This window comes from Diaporthe citri, assembly GCF_014595645.1.
Source record: "Diaporthe citri strain NFHF-8-4 chromosome Unknown scaffold_3, whole genome shotgun sequence".
Classification (NCBI taxonomy): domain Eukaryota; kingdom Fungi; phylum Ascomycota; class Sordariomycetes; order Diaporthales; family Diaporthaceae; genus Diaporthe; species Diaporthe citri.
Genome location: NW_025064848.1, coordinates 5,565,195 through 5,582,260, shown reverse-complemented (window position 1 = coordinate 5,582,260; position 17,066 = coordinate 5,565,195). Strand labels below are relative to the sequence as shown.

General features: G+C 52.4%; 7 protein-coding genes across 7 annotated transcripts; 4 read left to right on the top strand and 3 right to left on the bottom strand.

The window, feature by feature from the left end:
• Window positions 1–556: 556 nt before the first annotated feature.
• Window positions 557–1,066, bottom strand: INS49_009043 (uncharacterized protein; the record flags this gene model as incomplete). Its single annotated transcript, XM_043169780.1, has 2 exons — window positions 557–809; window positions 984–1,066. The coding sequence occupies 2 exons, from the start codon at window positions 1,064–1,066 to the stop codon at window positions 557–559; spliced, it is 336 nt and encodes a 111-aa protein (XP_043027460.1).
• A 1,174-nt stretch (window positions 1,067–2,240) lies between these two features.
• Window positions 2,241–3,195, top strand: INS49_009042 (uncharacterized protein; the record flags this gene model as incomplete). Its single annotated transcript, XM_043169779.1, has 5 exons — window positions 2,241–2,448; window positions 2,511–2,664; window positions 2,742–2,841; window positions 2,902–2,955; window positions 3,019–3,195. The coding sequence occupies 5 exons, from the start codon at window positions 2,241–2,243 to the stop codon at window positions 3,193–3,195; spliced, it is 693 nt and encodes a 230-aa protein (XP_043027459.1).
• Window positions 3,196–5,945: 2,750 nt separating this feature from the next.
• On the top strand, window positions 5,946–6,890 carry INS49_009041 (uncharacterized protein; the record flags this gene model as incomplete). The annotated part of the gene is made up of 1 exon (XM_043169778.1): window positions 5,946–6,890. The coding sequence occupies one exon, from the start codon at window positions 5,946–5,948 to the stop codon at window positions 6,888–6,890; it is 945 nt and encodes a 314-aa protein (XP_043027458.1).
• Window positions 6,891–8,218: 1,328 nt separating this feature from the next.
• Window positions 8,219–9,337, bottom strand: INS49_009040 (uncharacterized protein; the record flags this gene model as incomplete). The annotated part of the gene is made up of 3 exons (XM_043169777.1): window positions 8,219–8,431; window positions 8,482–8,871; window positions 8,897–9,337. 3 exons carry the CDS (start codon window positions 9,335–9,337, stop codon window positions 8,219–8,221), a joined length of 1,044 nt encoding a protein of 347 aa, XP_043027457.1.
• An 891-nt stretch (window positions 9,338–10,228) lies between these two features.
• Window positions 10,229–11,146, top strand: INS49_009039 (uncharacterized protein; the record flags this gene model as incomplete). The annotated part of the gene is made up of 1 exon (XM_043169776.1): window positions 10,229–11,146. One exon carries the CDS (start codon window positions 10,229–10,231, stop codon window positions 11,144–11,146), a length of 918 nt encoding a protein of 305 aa, XP_043027456.1.
• Window positions 11,147–11,793: 647 nt separating this feature from the next.
• On the top strand, window positions 11,794–14,292 carry INS49_009038 (uncharacterized protein; the record flags this gene model as incomplete). Its single annotated transcript, XM_043169775.1, has 4 exons — window positions 11,794–12,260; window positions 12,307–12,376; window positions 12,450–14,213; window positions 14,278–14,292. The coding sequence occupies 4 exons, from the start codon at window positions 11,794–11,796 to the stop codon at window positions 14,290–14,292; spliced, it is 2,316 nt and encodes a 771-aa protein (XP_043027455.1).
• Window positions 14,293–14,848: 556 nt separating this feature from the next.
• INS49_009037 (uncharacterized protein) lies at window positions 14,849–15,755 on the bottom strand (the record flags this gene model as incomplete). Its single annotated transcript, XM_043169774.1, has 3 exons — window positions 14,849–15,235; window positions 15,335–15,396; window positions 15,467–15,755. The coding sequence occupies 3 exons, from the start codon at window positions 15,753–15,755 to the stop codon at window positions 14,849–14,851; spliced, it is 738 nt and encodes a 245-aa protein (XP_043027454.1).
• Between the last annotated feature and the right edge of the window lie 1,311 nt (window positions 15,756–17,066).

Here is a 17,066-nt window from a genome sequence, read left to right as displayed (position 1 = left end):
ACCGTACCTGCTGTGAAACGCGATCAAAGATCCCATCTTGACTATCCGGCTGTTCATACCTGTCGTGAAACTAAACACAGGACACAATCCAAATGCGCCTCGGGTGGCTGCATGGTGGTGATTTGCTAAGCCTTCCGATGCAGCAGAATGACGCCGAAGCCGAACAGCATATCAAGGCGGTCCGATAACAACGTCGCATCACGGTGAGAATTACTTGCGACAGATAAATGAAAGCATTCTAGCGAACTGCATGTCTCGGGCGTTGTGCCTCGAGGGTCACCCAAGCAGGACACTGAAGGAGTCGTGGGAATCAGGAGCAAGTTCAAAGCTTGAGATGTGTCATTCAATCGCACGAAAGGGTCAATTTAGACGTTGCAATGCCTGTCCATCAGCATTCTGCCTTTTCCAGAGCTCACTAGCATATTGCCGAAAGCTCTCAAGCACCTTGGCAGCACCTGCCATATCATACCAGACTACAAAGCTACCTTAGCCACTCAGGCTCTTTGTAATCTTAGGGCTATCGCAAGAATCCACATATGAAATCAGTGGGCACGTTCTAGACGACCTTGCCATCCTCGATGAAGGTCGTCTGTGTACCAGCCATCACATCCACCTTTGTCGTGTCAATCCAATCTACGACAAACTTCCTCACGCTGCCCTCCCACTCCGGATCAGTGATCATGTTGCGGACGTTATGTAAATCAGTCGTCCAGTAGATGACTGCCGCATCATACGGCGCTATGTCCCAGCCCGCGGGGGATCCGCTCTTGAGGTGCTCCAGGTGGTCCTCCTGTAACCGTTTCTTGAAGCTGCTCGGGGTGAAGTACTATGTCCGCAGGAATGACCATAAGTCAGCGCTATCTAGGACGTGCGAAATGACTTGTAAGTTTGGGGACACTGGATGACACACAAGCTCAACTCGATCAATCCCATGCTTAAGGGCGAACGGCAGGATGCGAGGCATCATCTCCTCAGTCCACCACCTCTGACAGGTCTCCTCATCGCGGGATTGGTCCCGATCGTGAAGCACGGAGACCTTGATCATCGGCGTCGGCGAGGTAGCCATTTGTTCTGGTAGTGCCCTTAGTTATGCTGTCGAACACAGGCACTCTCTTGTGAAGCATGAGAACCGGTGAGTGATTTACGTGATGCTAGTCCAGAACTGGGCTCCATGAGCAGTCGATTCTCGCTTGTGTAGTACTCATATTATTTTAGTCAGTACATTATCGCACCGCAGTTCTTCCTGTATGGGCACCGAATATGGATGTAACGTTACTGTCGCCTCATCTCATGGACGGTGACGTAAAATACTCTCGCAATTTGTTGAATCAGGGCACCGCTTGCGCCACAGGGCTTCTGTGACCGTTCCTGGACGTAGCGGTGCACGCCAACCTCCTACACATCACCAGTTAGCACGTAGACGACCTCCCAGACCTAAAGCCATTAATTAAAGCCCCCCAGGACGCACTCGTATGCCCGGTAGAAAATCTACTCATCAAGAACAGCCCCAAGCGACAACGTATACATGTGATGATAATATTGCACCAGCACGACTACCTCACCTAAAAGACGGCAGTACAATGCCAACTACGAAGACTTGCTCAGTTATGCGACCTGAAGCAGCAAAATCACCAGTCCGTCATCAACTGTACTCCCACGAATCGATGTAGTGGACGCCGATAGTATCCCTCTTCTGCTTTTGCATGTCCCTGAAGTTCTTACTTAAAGTATCTACCCAAGTTGGCCAGTCTCCGCGCCCAGGACCGTGCCAAGCACGGCAGGGAATCTGGGCTCTGGCATCGGGCAATGATTGGCACATGCATACACATATCCTGGTCAGAGATGCTCCCCAATGATCAGCGAAGGGAGTTTATTTTCCGCGTATTACGTGTAAACCGAAACCAGTGCTAACCCCTAAATAAGACTCCAACCTCTCTACTGAATCCCTACCGCGGTGTCGTCTCGTGGACTTTAAAGGAAGTGATATGTCCGCTCCCATGCCAAGAACCCTTAATTTATGAAGACGAAAGCTTGGATCCGTTGCCAAATGATTGTCCACCAATGCCTCTAAACTGCTCAAAAAGTAGCCGGGAGAGGTAATTACTTGAAATAACAAGATGTTTCCGTTGCATGGTTCAAGAGGAGGGGACGAAGAGTTAGTACACAAGGAATTTGTGAGTGACAGCCTCCTGAATTAAATGCTAGTCCTGGTTCGAAGTCTCTCCATCATCCAATCCATTATGTACACCAAGGCGATTCAGTTGCTTGCAGCACTCGCTGTTGCCCTCCCGGCGGTCCATGCCTGCGTCGCAAAGGACGCCTTGCCCCAGGCTACGCAGACCATCACCAACTCAAAGACCATTGAGGTCGCCGCGGGCCAGACCTATGATGGAAAGAATGCGCGTTTCGACAGAGGGGCGGGTGCCTGCAAGGAGCAGACAGAAGGAGGTGAGTAACTAGAGGTCCCATCGAGCAAGGTTCAAGTACGCCTAAGCTGATTATCCTCGAAGGCCAGGCAGACACTGTCTTTCTACTCCGAAAGGGCGCGACCTTGAGGAACGCAATCATCGGCAAGAACCAGGGCGAAGGGGTGTACTGTATCGGCGGTGGGTGTACCATCGAGAACGTCTGGTTCGAGGATATCTGCGAGGATGCCATCTCCATGTACAGTCCCCTCCCCAGACTGCAACTGTATTTCGTAATGAGCACAGAGCAGTGCTGACGCGATTTCCCACCGGCAGCAAGGAGGATACCGCCGGGACTGTAACTAGAATCATTGGCGGCGGTGCGTATCACGCCTCGGACAAGATCATCCAGCACAACGGATGCGGCAGCGTCAGTGTAAGTCAATCGCGGCGAAGACCTCGGGCCCTGGCTCATTGTAGGAGCTGACGACGGTAGATCACAAACTTCTATGCACGGGACTATGGCAAGGTCTACAGAGCTTGCGGCACCGTAAGTATCAGCTGCCTTGGACAACCTGCCCGGACTGAAAGCGTTTGGCTAACCCTATCCTAGTGCGACAAGTGCAAGCGTACCGTCACCGTCACGGGCGTGTCTGCTTACGGCGGCGGGGAGGTTGTCGGCATTAACAAGGACACCGGCGACGTGGCAACACTGAACAATATCTGCACTGACGCCAAGACTCCTTGCCAGCTGTACAGCGGTCCTGGTGAGAAGGCTGGAGCTTGCTAAGCGCTCGTTCTCACAGCTTGTTCCATTTGTGCTGTCATATCTGATAGGCTGGCGAGGGAAGCGTCGCGGTCAAGTCCTGTGTAGTGGTTTTCTCCTATAGAAGCAACCACTCTTCGACATTCGTACATAAGATACTTCTTCGGACCTTAGTATTCCCAACTCTTGAAGCCTATCCAACTATCGTTCCTGCTTATTTGAGGTTTAGCTACCGCTAGCTTCTGTGCGCTCTACTAGTATTGAATACGAACGTTGTAGCCTATCTAGGCTCACAGCCTGCCCATTCTCCCAAATTGCCTGATGCTTTCCAGATATTGAAAGACTAGGCCCATCTGATTCGGAGATTCGGAGACCCCTCGTAGTTGCCAGGCGTTTCCAGGAACGAATAGACTGAAGAAACCTGAACAGAATGCTTTGTTCGGAAAAAGTCTTCGGAAGCGCCGGCATGCAAAATACCAGGAGTGCAGAGGTCGTTTCAGGCAGCATCCACATCAGCAAAGTTGAAAGCGTATCTAGAGACTCAGTCAGAGAAACAGTTATGTCGAAATTAAAATACTCAGTGACAGTCTCGAAAACGAGGTAAAAGTAGAACACATACATGTCTCGTCACCGTCAAAATCCGCCTGGAAGGTCGCGACAAGGCGGCCAATTGCGCATGCCACTGTCAACAGGCCCACAGAGAAGATAACGGAAACACCAACCCGGGTACGTCCCCGCATCTGCATGGCCCAGATAATGTGCTGAGGAAGGAGGAGGACGGCGACGTCCAACAAGACATTGAACAAAGCGGTAGTTAGCGCCAGAGACCTACGGTTAACGCAGTGGCCAGGGACCCAGGAATGCCAAATCGACTCATGCGGGATACATGTTATCGCCGAGAGAATAAAGCTGGAAGCGTAGAGCAATATGTTGGCCACGATCAAAACACTGCTGGACCACCAGAAGAAAACTTTGATCCTTCTCGGTGAGAAGATCCGCATCCATTCGAGTAACATTGCTGTCTTCACGAACAGCAGTGCCGCGGTATAAGAACACGGGATGCCAAATGCGAGGTCCTACCCGAGATCAGTGAACGTTTCAAAAATAAGACAAAGACTTCCTGGATGCGGCATGTGTTCGTCAGACTAACCTTGGCAATAGGAGGCGCGGAGCTAATACGGATGTTCCACTGGTGTACCCAAAAACCGCAGATGTACAACATGTGTAGGTACACCGCGACCATGGCCACGAAGCTGACCTATTTATTGTCAGCAAGGATAGAGGTCGATCGCAAGAAACACTTCTTGGCGGCTAAACAGGCCTGATTTCAACATACAAAAGCAGCAATCCCCAGATCTGTAATAGTCATTTATCTTAGGTTAGGTAACAAAGCCAAATGACTTTAAAAGGTTTATCTGGGCGCCATACTAACAGTCCTCAATGTGGAGCTTCTTGACTAAGAATGCTCTCGAATACACACGGCCAAGTAATGCCAACATGGATAGAATCAAGCACACAATAATAACAGCAAGAGCCTCGCGGTTTCCGTTCGGCGGGTCCGTAAAGTCCGGGGTCACTCCTTCAGGTGGCGTCGCTGCGGGGCCATTCAAGATTTCCTGCTGGTCCGATGGGGAAAGGTTGGGAAAGTCGTTTTTGCTATTCATTGTTGTGCTGCCTCGTCAAGCAAATCCCATGTGCAAAGCAGGAACCTAATCAAGTCTGGGAAAAGGGATGGCTCCGGGTCTTTAATCGCTCGGTGACAGGTCGTCAGAATGTGACTGCAACTATTCTTCTTCAATGAGAGCAATACAGGACTGGCCAGCGAGGAGATGAGGCTTTCCGTTGTCAAAAATAGCATCGAGCGTTGGAGCCTGCATATTTCAAGCTGCAACGCTCTCCCAGCCCTGTACAACACATGCAGAATTCAGGCATTGGATTGGGAAGCTGCTTTATAGATGTTGTGAAGCACCAGCCCGTGCATAGTAATGTGCACCAATAGTACAGGTAAAGTTGCTGATGTTGCATGTCATGGTGCGTAATCATGACAGCGGTCTCAAATTGTCCTACATCGGTAACAAAAAAATGCCATCCGCATCCAAACTGCATATGGAGGGGCAGCAGCTAATCAAGTAACATTCCCTGCCCCCAACAAAACAAAACCAACCATCACAGATGTGTGGACGGAAGTAATCATGTCGAAGATGCTGCAGGCTGCGGGCCGCAGCGACCCAAAATGTCAGTGATCATCTTCAATGTCACCATATCTCAAATTAGTATTCCCCGGAATTTTACGCCCGCAAGCAACTGCCAACTGCAAAAAATTTTATTTAAAGAATAGATCGCCGTTAGGTTCATGCCCCTCTAGGGCATAAAGATCCGTGCGGCCATCTGTCTACTCATTAGGTGAATGCTCGCTACATGAAAAATAGCGTAAGACGTCAATTGCATCATCTTCGTTACTGGGGTAAATAACGGAACAGGAACACCAGTCTGGACCAGAAATCCTGTCTGGTGACTCATTATTCGAGTGGATTTGTCAACTTGGTCTTTGGAAGGATTTTCGGGGTTTCAGATGACCAATGGCGAGTTGCAGGGCTTAAAGTGATGCCTAACGCCCACCCATGGGGTTGGATGTTCTGAACTGAGCACTAGACCTCGTAACATGACTCACCAGGACTGGCCTTTTCCCAAGATTGACGGCCAGACTCTTGATTCCGTTCTCAGCACACCTCCAAACCCTCACAGCACTTGCATCTCCACACACGGATAGCAGAATGATCGCTTCAACAACCGTCCTCCCCCTCTCATCAGCAGAGAAGATAGCGTCGTACCAACTTCTCCCGCCCAATGGCCTAGCGAGCGAGGCAGCCCAGGCAGCGCACCGCATCAACATCCTCAACAGCTGGGGCACAGACGTGATCAAGCCCGGCAGCCGCGTCCTCGAGATCGGCTGCGGGCAGGGCAACTGCACCGCCGTGCTGGCCGAGGCGGTCGGCCCGACGGGCCACGTCGATGCGTGCGACCCCGCCCCGCCAGACTACGGAGCGCCATTCACGCTTGCCGAGGCGCAGACGCACCTTTCGGAGAGCGAGATTGGCAGCAGGATTACATGGCACAGGGGGAAGCCTTGGGAGCCCGCCGCACCGGATCAGGAAGGGACAGGTGTATCCGAACGGAGGTGGGATGTCGTCGTGCTGGCGCACTGTGTGTGGTACTTCAAGGGGCGCGATGAGCTTTCCAATATCCTTGGGGATCTGAAGGCAAAGGTAATAGAGGGCGGCAAGGTGTGTATCGCGGAATACGTGCTGCACGCCACGGAGAAGGCGGCGTGGCCTCATGTCCTGGCCGCCTTGGCGCAAGGGACCTTGCAGGCGCTGAGGACCGAGGAGAGCCAGGAAAATATCCAGACACCTCTCAGTCCCCACCAGATCAAGTTTATCGCCCATGATCAGGCCTGGCGCCTTGATCATGAGGCAGTGCTTGTTCCCGAGGACGGTCTCCTAGATGGGAGCTGGGAAGCTGGATCAATTGCTAGTGAGGATTTCTTGGGAGAGGTGGAACAATCCGTGGCTAGGAAGGATTGGAAATCAGATGCAATGTTGAAAGCCATGCGTGCGTCGGTTCTAGTTGCCGTGGAAGCTGTTGGTGGTGTGAAGAAGACGCGAACGATGGATGTGTGGACGGGCGTGTTCTCCACAAACGTGGACCAGCGACAGTGAGGGTCGACAAACATCACCAAAGACCGTAATCAAAAGATTAATGGGTCTCTTTCTTCCATTCAACATGACGAAAACTTGGGGCATGCACATGTACTTCACTTTCTCGCTGCGCTATTACTCATCAGATCGGTAGCCAACACCCTGCCGTCTATTGGAAGCATTACCAGATTCACTCATATGATTGATCGGTGTGAATTCCGTACCTTTTGGGTCTATCTTCACGGCCCCACACTGCACTGCCTTGTTGACGGAGCTGAGAGGTTACCACGAAGGAAAGTAACGAGTGCTGGGCGGACCCACTACCGGTGGATCCGAGGTTTAGCCGCGGACTTTACAGGAGGTAAGAGGGAGTTAATCATGTTGAACTCTTCGTCGTGTACCATTTCGTTGTCTTCATCACCAGGGAATGATTGGCTGTGTGGAAGTGCGGCCTGCAAAGTGTCTCGACATCGGATATCAACTGCCGGTGTATGGTTCTATAAGCAATACTACGGCCCATCTGGATTGAAATCAAGCATCTTACGATGTCAAGCCAGTGATCTCCATCTCAAACATGAATTTCTCATCGTCCACGGACTTTTGCTTGTGAACTCGACTCTAGCACGCGATGTGCCTTTCGGGGTCCGTAGCAACTTCCACGTAATCACAGAAGTTTGGCAGACATCAGGATAAAGGCAATCATATCGAACAAGATAGTTGCCGAACTACTTCCGACATATGAAAATGAAGCCAGGTCACCCTTCTCGGCCCTTTCTGTGGCTCGGTAACGAGCCATACGCGTACTCGTCTGCATGCATGATTTACGGGTTCCACGGTTAGGAAATCACATCTGGCGATCAACCCCTGTGCGTGCAAGAGACGTCATGCACATAGATAAGGTCTGTTCAGTGGAGTTGGTGATCAGTGGATTATACTGGGTGCGTGCAAGACCCAAAGTGTTATCGCCGCCGCTTGTATTGCCCGGTCCACTACTCGATCCGGATATTTGTTCTGATATCTATGCCAGTATTGATCTTGTATATACAAGAATGGTCTTGCACCTTTGAAGTTGGTCTGGAATGCAAGAAGACATCCTCACGCTCTTGACAGTCAAAATGAATGCAACTATGCGCGGCGTAGCCATGATTGGCGCCGCATACAATATTTCCGTCCTCGACTTCCCTCGACTTCATCGAGAATGAACCCGACGGTTACCTCGACATGTCGTTGCCTACCAACATTTTGGATGAGATTTGAAGGTGTTGTTCCACTACTCCCAGTCTATACCCCGCGTCACAGAGCAGACTCCTGGGTGACCTTTGAGCTCAGATTCGATTTTAGAATGGCAACTATCTCTGCTTTCTAGTCTCTTCCTTGTTATTTATGCTCGCTGAGAACTCCTGACTGAATGGATAGTCGATGTAACCACTCTTTGTCTTGGGCGCATGGAAAGTTTCCCGGTTGTAGGGATTCGGAATCAGGCCCTCTCGAATTCGGAAAGGAAGGTCGGGTGTGGAGATGAAGTATCTCCCGAACATGACGACGATGTCTTTGTCCGGAAACTCCTGGTCAACCGCCTGCCTCGCCAATCCCGGCGTGAAGCCACAGCCACCAGGACGGGCCCATCGAACTGTTGGAAGGCAAAAGACAGGCTCTCTGAGCCCTCGGCGTCCACATTCCCGGCTACCCTAGACTCAATGAGGTGGACGTATGCGATTCCCAGGTGGTTCACCTTCCGAATGACGTCCGTGAACTGCGGGACAGGATCGGCCATCCTCATGTTGTTGTAGGTACTCCATGGGCTGAGACGCACCCCAGTCCTCTCCGGCCCGACGGCCTCACTCACAGCCCTCACAGCTTCGACGGCGAAACGGGAGCGGTTCTCCACGCTGCCACCGTACTCGTCCTCCCGGTTGTTGGTGCGGTCGGAGTGGAACTGGTCGATCAGGTACCCATTAGCGCCGTGCAGCTCGACGCCGTCGAAGCCGGCGGCGATGGCGTTCTCTGCGGCCCTCGTAGTTGCGGACCCTGTCTTGGATCTCGACGGTGCTCAGCGGAGTGGGCCGGCGCTCCTCGTCCAGGCCGATGTTGCCCGAGCTGACGATCTTGATTCCCTCCGCGGCGGCGACGTCGGCGTAGACGTCGCGGCCGAGAGCCCAGAGCTGGCAGAAAATGTAGCTGCCTTTGGCGTGGACAAGATCCGTGACCTCCTTCCAAGCGTCTATTTGTCTCTGGTTGTAGATTCCCGGGGCGTTGGCGTGGCCGCCATCTTCGGGGGAGATAAGCACGCCCTCGGTGATCAGCAGAGTTCCAGGGACACAAGCTCTCTGTCCGTAGTATTCTTTAACAAACTCCAGGGGAACGTGGTCATCCGAAGCTCGGTAGCGGGTTAAAGGGCTGAGCCCCACGCGATGGGATAAGGTCAATTTGCCAATCTTGAGTGGCTGGAAGAGCCGAGAAGAAGCCATTATACCTAGTGAGTAAGACGTATGACGTAAACTGTTTCTAGTATCTGTGAAATAGTTAATAGTGTTTGATGATTGTCAGTTCTATTAGTGCGCCGAGTCAGTATAAATAGTCATCAGTTGGGCTGTAGGGGATTGTTACCTAGGTATTTTATCCGCATTGATTAGCGAGATCGTAAGCAGCCTCAGTGACAGCGCAGATTCCAGCGAGAGGCAAATACATTCTAGAAGTGCTGAATTGTCAGGTTCATTCTGAATCCCGACTTAGGGCCGTCTTGGCGAATATGGTATTGCTGCAGTTCTTTCTCATTCCATGCTAAATCCCAACAATTCTCCCGAGCGGTTCTGGTGCCATAACTTCTTCTTTCACTGTATTCTTGATGTAGCACCACGATAACGCATTGTCTAACGTACCACTTTTGCATGGATGGCCTCATGTCATTTCGGAAAGAAATGGAATCAAGGGGCAACCCATTGGGTACTATGCAAGGGAGGGCTTACTCATAGCCCTCCCACCGGCATTCCATCTTGGTAAAGTCTGGTATTCAATGTTTAGTGATCATTTCCCAACCACCTCACATCCGGCTTGAAAAGCAAGTTGCTTGCTTGTCTGCGAACTCTAAATACTGTGGTTTGGTGGGCGAGAACTCCACATTCTCAACTGGACGATGAAAAGCAGGAATAGTGACAGGGTGTAATATTCGATTACTGAACGCCTTACTGCGTATTGTCGCCTATTGCCACGATAAGACGCAAAACTTCATATTAAAAGGACCGTTTGAGAATATTGAACATCAACCAACAGCTCCCACATCTCAAATTGTGTCCCCTTCTTAACGCCATCTAAAAGACTATCAAACAAGTCACGAATATTGAACCACACCTATACCGAGGATGTCTTCTCCTTTTAAAAATATCGTCATTATCGGCGCCTCAGGCTCCATAGGTAGCATAATACTCGAAGCCTTTCTCAACACTCCCACTGTGACAACCACAATCCTTCAACGCGCCTCTTCCTCCAGAGCGGCTTCCCCTCCTTCAGCTCACGTCGTAACCATCCCAGACGACTACCCCCACGACCCACTCGTCGCCGCCTTCGCGAACCAAGACGCAGTGATCAACTGCGTCACAACCCTCGCCGTGCGCACCCAGCTCCGGATCATCGCCGCCGCCGCCGAGGCCGGCGTCCGGCGCTACGTCCCCTCCGAGTACGGCCTCAACAACAACAACCCGGCCGCCCGCGCGCTATGCCCCGTCTTCCGCGAGAAGGGCGAGGTGCAGGACCACCTCCGCACCCTGGAGCACCGCATGGAGTGGATGGCCGTCGCGAGCGGCATGTGGCTCAGGTGGAGTGCGGTGCACGAGTTCCTCGGCATGCACATCGCCGAGAGGAAGGTTGTCCTCTGGGACGATGGCGAGGGCTTGTTTAGCACGACGACTGAGGAGAACACGGCTCTCGCGGTCGTGAACGCGCTGACTAAGAAATGGGAGGAGACAGCGAATAAGGTCGTCTTGCTCAGCGATTTTGCGGTGTCTCAGAAGCAGTTGCTAGAGGCAGTTGAGCGGTTCACGGGTGAGAAGTTCGAGACAGAGTTCATTGACTCGGAGTCATTCATCCTGGAGAAGCAGGCGGCTGCCCTGGCTGGTGATGGTGGGGCTGCGTATGCACTGATTGAGACAGGCTTTGTTACTGGCAAATATGGGGGCTATCTGGAGGACGAAGGCGAGATTATGAATGACCTGCTGGAACTTCCAAGGCGGTCATTTGCGGAAGTTGTCAAGGCCGCTGTTAAGGCGGTGAAGACGTTATGAATACGGTGCTCGGGATGTCTCACGGCGCAGAATGTATTCAGCGTGCATCTAATTCCCTCATTAGTTGACTGCATATGCCTTTGATCTTGCCTAAATCCGAATTTGCCATGGCGTTCGCGTACAATCTAGCCTCTCCTTGTCCTTAAGGAGATTGATAAATAGCGCCTGCAGTGTGTTGGGGGCGGGTTATCTGCCTGGCGTAGATGGGAGCACACCAAGGAGTGGTCTGATTCTTTGCATAATCGACGAAACGACCAAGTAAACGAATTTCACCATCTGCACATGGTACAACCACACTGCTGGCGGCCGCTCTGCCCGTCTTTGCAGACACTGGCACACATCGCAAAGCCAATGAACTTTCATTCTGACGCGGCCGCAAGGTTGTGAGCAAAGTTCATTCGCCAAAAATGTTGCACACTGCACGCGGTGAGCTCGACTGCCTAAAGCTCAGCCGCCAACCCCTCCCAGACTCAGCTCAAGTGGATCTTCTTTAGTCTCGTGCCCTTCCCTTACTTGTCTCCCTCATTTTAGTTCATAGACTCTCTCGCCCTCTTTTGACTTACATGAATTTGACTCTTTGGTGGTCGATTTCCGCCGTGATTCTGTCCTTATTCTTAAAGCCTCTTCCAACACTCCAATCATCAATCATGGATCCCGTGAGCATTATCGGCATAACCGCTGCCGCTGTCCAATTCGCGGACGTCGGAAAGCGCCTTCTGTCGCGGTTTCATGAAATTGACGGCCGGACCGATCAAGAGAGGGAAGCTCTCACATTGCTGGGAGACTTGCGCCAGATGGCTGCGCAGACACTAGACCATCCCATCTGCGCAAAACACTGCCGCATGATGCACGACCAGACACGGGTTTTCAATTCCGACGAGAATCCTACAGCCGTTCTCCAGGAGGTGGAGTCCATTCCTACCGAGTTCGAGGGTATCCTAACACGTCTGGCGGCACGGTCTGATGTTAGTGGCGAGGGTGGCAGCAAACGCGTGTCGAAATCATTGGGGGCGGCCGCCGGGAGCATGTACGATGAGGGCATGGTTAAGAAGCTACGCGCGCGGTTGGACGAGACAGAGAAGCGAGCCATACGATTTACAATTCTTTCTTTATGGTAAGTAGAGCTCAGTTCCATGACCATGAAATGCTGACATGTCTAGGATCCAAACGAAAGAAAGTGCTATAAGAGTTGAACAGTTCGGCTCCAGGATAAATGATGTTCTGGATACTGTGGGACGAATCGAACGCCAGAGCAACAAAGACACAGCCACCGAAGGATCGAACAGCAAATCCGTAGCAACAGAACGAATTATTGAACGACGATGACGTCAACGTTGGGGCCAGAGTGTATCGAGAACTGGTCCAGGAGCTGTGGATGTCAGCACGCAGCCCAAAGCTAGAACCGGCCAAGGTGGCGGACGACTTTGCGCTGAACATCCAGTGCGCAATAAGCAGAGGCCTTGTGTCTGGCGTCTTTGACGAGATCAGCAACAGGGAGAAGCTTATTGCAGATGCATACGAAAACACATTCTCATGGGTCTTTCAGAAAACCCCGGTGATCGAGGCCGGAAAACACCTCTGGTCAAGCTTTCCTAAGTGGCTCGAGGGTAATGACAAGTCGGTATTCTGGATCACGGGGAAGCCGGGGTCCGGGAAATCAACACTGATGAAGTTCATTCTCTCAAGTGACGAGCTCAGAAAGTTTCTCGAGAAATGGGCGGCCGGACTTCCGCTGCAAGTGACGAACTTCTACGCCTGGGTTGCCGGATCAGACTTACAAAAGTCTCACCTAGGTCTCATGAGGACTGTACTGCATCAATGTCTCCAATCAAATCCTGGCCTAGCTTCGGCAGTTGCCCCACGAAGATGGGCTCTCTTCTCTACGCTGAGGAGCTGCGAAAAACAGCCGACTTGGGAGGAGTGGGAACTGAAAGAGTCTTTCGAGTATCTGCTGTCGGGAATGGTCAAGACACATCGACTTGCATTCTTCATTGACGGACTGGATGAGTTTGAGGTGTCTCCGGCTCATACCTTGGCTCTGGTGAAGGATATTGGTGCCCGCGATGGTATCAAGGTCTGCGTTGCCAGCCGTCAGTGGAGAGAATTCAACGACGAGCTCGGGAAGTATCCGGTGCTACGGATGCAGGATCTTACGGAAGAAGACATGACACACTTCGTTAGGGGCACCTTCTCCTCTAACAGAGGTTTCCAGGAGCAAATCCATATATTTCCCGACGAGGTCGAGTCCATCATACTGGAGATTGTCAACAAATCAAGCGGCGTCTTCCTATGGTCATATTTGGTTGTCAAAAACTTGTCCGAAGCCTTTACAGACGGCGAGGGACTGCTGCGGTTGAAAGAAATCCTCCACAGTCTCCCGGAGGATCTCAAAGATCTTTATACGAGCATCTGGGGACGCATGGGTCACCGCAGTCGAGACTTTGCGAAACTGATGGCTCTATTCAGGGCGTCAGAAGGACCACTGCACTTGCTGAATCTATGGGTGGCAGATGGCGGGCCCCAGGGCCTTACTGGATTTGACCTACTCAATCTCTCCGTCGTTCGCTTGTCAGGCATTCGCAGTCAAGTGATACGTCGCCTCGACAGTCATACACGTGGGATCTTGGAGCTCTCCAAGGACGACAACGTCGAGCTACTCCACCGTACTACCTTGGACTGGGCCAAGAGAGAGGAGATTTGGAGTGACATAAGCTCGCATCTGGATGCGGACTTTGACCCTTTCATTGAACTAATAGAAGCTGAAGGTATCATGACGCGGAGGAGGCTGAGACATATTGATATGCCTTGGCGACAATCTGAGCCGGATCCGACCTTGACGCAACGGATTTATGAGGTCTTGCGCTACGCGAACAAGGTCAGGCCCTCTGTCCCCAACACGCAGCGACTCGTCCAAATCCTTGACGACTTCGACAAGGACATGACAGACACGTGGAGCCCGATGGGAGGCAACCGTGACGCGATGGGCAACAAAATCCGAAACAGTGATTGGCCGTACTATCAAGGTCCGGAATGCGACTTCCTCGGCCTCACCGCTCGCTATTGCGCGGTGAGCTACGTAGACTCCAAGCTCGCCGCAAGTCCACGGCTGCTATACGACACTGTGCATCAAGGACACTCGCTACTAGATAACTCCATTTACGGTCACCATTACACCAAGGATGCCAGACGTGTACCCATCGAGGCAAGGATACGCATGGTGGCGTGTCTGCTCAATTGGGGGGCTTCTCGGGGAAAATTCTCGCTAGGACGTCGTGTCAGCGTGTGGGGGCGGGCGCAGACGCAGGGAGCGGTGAATACAGATGAGGAGACCGAATATGAGATATACTGGGAAGAGGTTGACCGGTTGCTCATAGCAAGAGAATCTGCCTCGTCAGCCGGACACCTGAGGGGGTTTCGTCGAGGAATATTTCGTCAACTTTCAGCTCTACTACGATATGTATGCTATCATTAGCCAACATGCTTAGGTTCTTGAATGGATCTGGTCTACTCTGGAGCTTCGTGAGCGCCCAGGCACTGGTCCTGTGCAGCCTGAGTTCTTGAAAGTTTGACTTCTTGCCTCCTGCGGGTTGTCTATGCAGCAGATGAACGAGTCTTGCCCACAAAGTCACACCATCTATCAACAATGTCAAAAGCAAAGAGAAGTTCCTCCGGGTGTTCTCACGCAGTGAGTCCCGTTCCCAATCACTCCCTCCCGGGACCATGCGGCCTCCGAGCCCGCTGGTCCTGCCCCTGCGGCGCATCCTTGTGCTCCTTGTGCTCGAACCAGTCCTTCCACTCCTCAAAGACCTGGTCCTTGAAGAAGACGCCCGCGTCCGAGACCCGGCCGTGGACGAGCTCGTGCAGCAGCTCGTGCCACCAGCCGTGCCTGTCGTCGTAGTACTCGAGCATCATCTGGGCGATGACGCTGGGGCCCATGTCGGCCAGGGCCCAGTAGCCCTCGCCCTCGCAGAAGTGGAACGAGCTGCTGTAGTTCTGGCGCTCGACCCTGAACGCGGCCCAGCGGTCCAGGGCGTCCTTGACTTCTGTGTTGCGCGTGAGGTTCATGTTGATGATGTCGGCGGCGGCTTGCTGTTCGGGAAAATGCCTGGCAGTCAGCATAGATCAGGCCTTTGGATATGTACGCTGACAGTTGGTGTCGACTAAGAGATTGGCATGGCGCTGTAAGACCTTAGTGTTTAGGATGTCCTGAGGGTCCAACTTGTAGGATAGATCCTTCTCGAGCTTGTTATCTATTGGCAAAGTGTTAGCAGCTTGTCGAGTTGATAATGTTTCTGGGTGCTGCAGGTTTGTTTTCCGTACATAGGACAACAGCCATAAAGTCTTTTCCGCTCGTCAATCGGTATACTACCAATGGCAGGATCTTTGGCCCAAGCGCAACAAGGGCATCCCACTCAGGCCCGGAGGCTCGGGTGTCCGAGTTTGGTGAAACGCTATTGCCGTTGCTGAACCATGTGTTCTTCCAAGCGGCATACTTGGTCTCGAAGCCTTTGACGAGGTCGGGAGACGCGGTCTTGAGCTTGTTGTACAGGTCCGTGGCCGATTTCTTCGCCGCAGCACTGGGAGGTGGGACGGGGGCGAAAGGATCCATGCGGGGCACTTTTGCGTATTTGGATGAAGACGAGGACGGTCGGGAGGAAGATGAAGACGAAGACGGAGGATTGGAAGAGGACGAGGTGGATGGTCGGGAACTTGGGGGTGAAGAAGAGGAAGCGGACGGCGGCTGCGGCGGGGCCTTGTTTCCAGTGGGCGCTTTGCGGCTGGGGCTGAGCTGTTGTTGGCTGGACCCGGTTTTACAGCCGCGGCACCGTGCAGCGTGGAAGGCGGATGGGGCACCACTGGGAAGGGGGGCGCAAGGCTGGAGTGGGGGTGACCCATCGGGTTCGTCCCAGACGGGTAGTGAGGACCACCTGGATTCGCGTTGCGAGGGTCCTGGGGGCCTGGGGGCTTCACTGGCAGCTTGTTGGCCGACTTGCCCGGAAGAGAAGGATGTCCCGGATGCTTTTTGAAGTGGCCATAGATGGTACCAAATGTGATGGGTGGCGCTTTGGCTCCCCATGGCCTCGTGTCTTCCAAGGCTTGCCTGCCGTGCTGCACGACTGTGGCCAACTTGGACGAGCTGAGCTTCTTCGCGGGGTCGTCGTTGCGATGAGCATGCAAGACTTTTGCCAGGGTGTTAGGACAATGCAGGGTAGTGGCCGCTAATCACTTCGCCGGTCTTTTTATGCTTCACTTCGGGAACGTTTCTTGATAATGTTGCCGGTGCGTCGGGAATATCGTACATATCAACCTCGGCCTCGGCGGTACTGCACGCGACGTAGTAGTAATGGGCATCTGCCAATTCTTGACATTAGCTATCCATATGCATGACGTCCAAACAACTTGAAGTGCTGTAAGGGGATGATAACCAATTACTCACAGAGTATTTTCATTTGCTCGCGGTTCCCTCCGTCAAACCATCTATCCTGGAAACCTACCGACCAGGCGAAGCAATTGTACGAGGTCTCGTCCACACCTTGAGCAGTCTTGTAGACTTTGAATTCCCCGATGTTTGGATATTTGTTAGGTCCAGTCTTGTATGTCGCCAGTTCTCCCTCAGTCGGAGCTCTGAGCTGATTAGCGGGCGGTGTTGGAACAGGGCTCCATGTGGCTGGCATTTTGGCAGTATATGAAGGCTGAAAGAGTAACGTCTCAAAGCAGGTACTTGGTCTGGAACAGACAAGATTGAAATAATATGAAGACAGTGGTATTGATAGTATGAATGAATTGATGATGGTTCCAAAACTGCTTCCTCGTCCTATTCCAAGCTTCTTATACACTTCAAGTGCTGCTCGCGGAAGTGTCGCTGAGGTTATTCGCTTGGAGTAGATCTATTTTCGCGATCACATCCTGTACAACATTT